Consider the following 5,265-nt stretch of genomic DNA (forward strand, 5'->3'; position numbering starts at 1 on the left):
TCTATCTGTCGTCTGCCTTTCTGTCTGTCGTCTGTTTTTCTATCTATCTATCTATCTATCTATCTATCTATCTATCTATCTATCTGTCGTCTGCCTTTCTATCTGTCGTCTGTTTTTCTATCTATCTATCTATCTATCTACAAAGTAAGTGAACCTGCTGGCAGGTGTATATGTCGGTGTTGTGGATTATTAGTTCAACTACGTTCTGCAATGCTTCAAACGCCAGTCTTACTTATTGTGATATATATTTACTCGATCATTCGTTTGCATACCCTCTCCCTAAATGTTTAAATGTTTCGCTCTGTGACAAACTTACTCAGCTACTGGACATCTACGTTCAAAAATATACACATTCACAAATCCGTTTATCCGTACAGTCATAACATATAATAAATACATTTGGGATATGCATTCGTAAGTACAAACATACACACACACAGCTCCACAGACCCTCCACACACAACCCACAAGCATATATACATACATACACATACTTATATATTATACCCAATTAGTCTGTCACATACCTGCATATACGTACACATCCCTACGCGCATTTACAGATATATATATATACACACACACATATACATATATATATATAAACTTACCTACACATCTACCTACATCGAAATAGGTAGGTACACCATGTGCGGTTGTCAGTCGTGGCCGACAGTCAGCGCACATTGACTGCGGCTCCTGTACTCCGTTCCTAATTTAGATAATCATCAGCATATCTGTCGGGGCGACACTTCTGAATTAACTGCGAAAACTCGACAAATTTTATCAAGGGACAAAGGGCCAAAAAGTAGATAAAAACAACAATAATTTAATTTAACATAATAAGCGATAGTCTCTAACGATGGAATCGGAATTATGTCCAACACCTAAATCACCAAATCGCCCAAGTTTGGGTTCAAAATCATCGGAATCACTAGAAGAAACGAGCCCTTTGAACTCAACTACAATGGAATGTACTGAATGCCCCGAATTCCCGGAATGCCCCGAATGCCCGGAATGCCCTGAATGCTCGGAATGTCCGGAATATCCAGAATGTCCAGAATATCCGGATAATGATCTTGAACCTTCAGAAAATGGCGAAGAAGCGTGTAATACGGAAGATAAAGAACTTGCATTGTCCATTTCAGAAGAATTGATGGAACCGACCGATCCTACGATTTCGGTATCAGAAACTTTCTTAGAAGACATGGAAACAATTGGATCTTTAGATGACCTTACAGAAGCAAATTCAATGACGCAAGAATTTCCAGAATCTATGACCGAAGAAAATTCCTATGACCAACGAGACGACTTAACTCATCAAGTACCGGAAGAATCCTTAACTACTGAATCTGCCGTTTTGGCATTAGTCGAAAGTTTGGAAACTACTGGGGAAAGAACATTGGGAGTTCTGGATGTACCTGCAACGTTGGAAATCCCTTTTACAGAAACATTACAACCAACAGGAAGTATTATGGATGGACCAATACTGACAACATCAGAACATCAACTTTATGTGGAGTGTAGAAAGTCTGTACTAATGGAACCGCAGGGTCCGGTAAGAACGAGAGAACTGGATAGTGTGAGTTTCTATGTTTGTTTTATGAATTTATTCATTTCAAAGCAATATGTCTCTTAACAGTTTGTCAATAGAATTTTGCAAGCATCAAATTTGGTTATTTTGTTTGGTATTTATATGTTAATAATATCTAATATTATCGTGTAAATTCCGTCGAGGTCGATGTTTTTTTTTGTCCTTCCGGCGTCGATAAAATAAATACTAGTTGATCGCTGGGGTCGATGTAATCGACTTCCTCCTCCCCTATCGAAATTGTTGATCTTGTACCAAAATTTGAACCCACTATCTATATTATCATGTTTATAAGAAACAAACAACAAAAAAAGAAAATGGTTTCCATTGAAATACTTTGTAGGAAAAAGAGAGTAAACAGAGAAAACACGTTACTCTAAAGTTATTCTATTTGTCTATTTTTTTTTTAGAGAAAATATTAAGAAACATTGCTTTCAAGATTTTAGACAGTTTTATTACTAAATGGTTGGTATGGCAGGATTTGAACTCAGAACGTAAAAACTTTCTCTAAATACCGCTGGTATTTTGTCCGTCGGCCTAGCAGTTTTGTCAATCCACGGCCGCTCTGAAGTACATATTTCCTTCCATGTATGCCAAAATATGAAACCGATATTAACAAAATATGAAACCAATATTAACAATAATGGAGCGAGCTGGCAGAATAGTTAGCACGATGAGCTAATTGCTTAGAGACATTTCGTCCATCGCTACGTTCTGAAATCAAATTCCGCCGAATTCGATTTTGCCCTTCATCCTTTCCTGGAAATAAATCCCAGTTGAAATCGCTGTACTTGTTCCAAAATTTGAAACCAATACTAATGTTAACAGTAGATTTGCTGCATCGGTAGAGTATCAAACAAAAATTTATATGGTATATTTAAATCCAGTTATTTTGTTTCTGAGTTCAAATTCCTCTACGAACAACTTTGACTTTCAGTTTTCTCAGCTTCTTTAACATTAGTTTCAATAAAGTGCTGATCGATATACTAATTTGTACTCAATCCTTCCTAAATTTGAGACATTCTGACTATGTGAAAAATGGATATTATACATTGTTCAAGGAGAGTAGATTAACTTAATAGTTTGCGCGTCAGATACAATTTTTACACTATTGATTTCGCTACTTTACTTTCTGGGCTCAAGCCCCGTCAACGTTAAACATTGCCATTCATCATTCTGGGGTCGATAAAACAAATATCAGTCAAATAACGGGTAGAATTAATTGATCATACTCATCCTGGGTATATTAACCTTGTGTCTGTATTAGAAATCAGTATTTTGCGGATTAGCAAAATCCTTAGGTATTTAGTTACAACCCTTTGCATTCTGAGTTTAAGCTCCGCCGATGTCAGCTCTTGTTTTCAGGATTGTTAATAATATTATAGGTATCAGTGAAGTTACGAGTGCCTCGATTTAAACCATTTGGGGATCTTTTGCGCAAAAATCAACATGGCTCTATGTCAATGAGAGGTCAAATTTGCCTTTCATCATACCGGGGCCGACAATCTTCTCACAAAAACACACCGACCCATCTCTGGAATATAAGTGTCAAGAACGATTAGACGTTTTTGATCACTTATTTTGCCAGAAAAATTGACCTTTTCGAGATTGCCCCTCAAGCATTTATTAACAAAGCCAAGTGTGCCAATAATAGATGTAAATGGGAATTTATAATTTGGTTTGAAAAGCTGTATATTTCGAAGTAGTTGCTCGTAAATATTCTCCTTGTTATTAATTTGCTAAGAAACGTTAGCATTTGCAGAGCAAGTCTATGTATGCATGTATGTACACTTTATTTCACGCTGCTCCAGCCCACTCAGCTGGCAAAAATGAGTAGTTCCTGTATTTCAAAGGGTCATCCTTGTCACACCCTGTGTCATGCTGAATCTCCCTGAGAACTACGTTAAGGGTGCACGTGTCTGTGGAATGCTCAGCCACTTGCACGTTAATTTCAGGAGCAAACTGTTCCGTTGATCGTATGAGCTGGGACCCACGTCGTCGTAACCGATAGAGTGCTTCTCTCTCTCTCTCTCTCTCTCTCTCTCTATATATATATATATATATATATCTTCACCTAACTTATCTTATATAGGTATCTTAGGTACCAGAAATTTGAAAATATTGTGAGTTTTCATTACTTTCTAGTGCAGGATACAATGTAAAGACGGGCCATTTTATTCGCCTGTTAAACATATGCCTTTTAATCTTTCTAGTTTTACGGTCTTGCACAAACCCTCCTGGGAATGAAAGAGGAAACTATCCACAAACCAGAGGTGCGGCACGAATGCTTGCTACGGAATGGACACCGCTACAGGCATTCACAGCACCAAATTGTGTTGATGTTAAACCCGGTGACGTATTAAATCTGTTACACAAGCAGGTCACAACGTGATTTGAACTCTGAACTCTGAACTTCAAGAAGCGGAATAAATACTACAAGTATGGGGTGCGACGTTCCTACATTTCCGCCAAACCATTAATGTACGTTTTTATCGACCACAAAAAATTAAAAGGCAAACTTGATCTTGGTAGGATTTGAACCACTGCGTCGGAATAATATGGAAAAACATTCTACCCGATGCTTTAACAACTCTGCCAAATATATGCAGAGCTTATATGTCACTTGTACTGGGTGACTTGTTTTGATTAGTCTAAATAAATTCATGCATTATGTATGGAGGCCTAAAATTGACGTACGGAGTCCCTTTTGATAATCTCTCACGATATATACATATATACATACATATTTACATATACACACGCACGCCCCCACACGTACGTGTGTGGGTATGTATGTATACGGATTGACTGATGAATCAGTGAATTTGTTAAACAGACTGTTAAGTTTATACACACACACTTACACACACACACACACACATACTTATACATGCGTGCATGTATAAGTATATACACACATACACACACACACACACACACACACACACACACACACACACACACACACACAAACAGCGGTATTTAAACAACGTTGCTATATATTTGTATACGCATACTTATGAATGATTAGATGTTTGTTAATTAATACACTATGGAGGAATGTATGTATTTATTGATCCATTTATCTTTTATAGATTTCTATTAATGTATTGATCTATAAATATGTAACTCCATGTCTGAATATTGCACCTCCCTTCCTGCTCCATCTCTCTCTCTCCCCTAAAAAATATACAAAATACATCTGTGTATGTGTGCGTGTGTTCGGGTGGCATAGGGCGCGCGTTAGTGTATGTATCGTTGGTGACATTTAGCCCTGAATCCGCTCTGAACAATCAGATCTTAGACAGCATTGTGTTTTAAAAATTTGTCTGTTGTTTCTAGCATATAAAGAGGTCATGTAGAGGCACCTTCTTTTCATGCATATTATTGCACTACAGTCCATGTGTCTTCGGGATTTACGAATATAACGTTATACGCATTTGTACATTCTATGTGTATATGTGAATTGAACATACATACGTACACACACACACACACATATATATGTATATATAATACAAATAATATGTGAGTATATGCATATATACGTACATGTATGTACATACCTACATCTACATGTATATATAGATGCATATCTGGGTACAGGACGTCACAAAAAAAACGTGGACGAAATGAAAAACAGAACATAAACAGAGCACAGAAAACACACAGGC

At 37.2% G+C, this 5,265-nt stretch overlaps 1 protein-coding gene across 4 annotated transcripts in view; it reads left to right on the forward strand.

Moving 5' to 3' along the window:
- LOC106868256 (uncharacterized) overlaps positions 1-5,265 on the forward strand; it is a 168,616-nt gene that overhangs the window by 45,485 nt on the left and 117,866 nt on the right. The window contains exon 1 of one of the 4 annotated variants that reach the window (XM_052970796.1): positions 719-1,582. The exons of the other annotated variants lie outside the window; for them this stretch is intronic. Within the exon in view, the coding sequence (XP_052826756.1) occupies positions 863-1,582 (720 nt within the window). The 5' untranslated portion in view covers positions 719-862. Of the gene's footprint in view, positions 1-718; positions 1,583-5,265 lie in introns of those variants that run through there. 4 annotated transcript variants of the gene reach the window in all.

Source organism: Octopus bimaculoides, chromosome 9, assembly GCF_001194135.2.
Source record: "Octopus bimaculoides isolate UCB-OBI-ISO-001 chromosome 9, ASM119413v2, whole genome shotgun sequence".
Classification (NCBI taxonomy): Eukaryota; Metazoa; Mollusca; class Cephalopoda; order Octopoda; family Octopodidae; genus Octopus; species Octopus bimaculoides.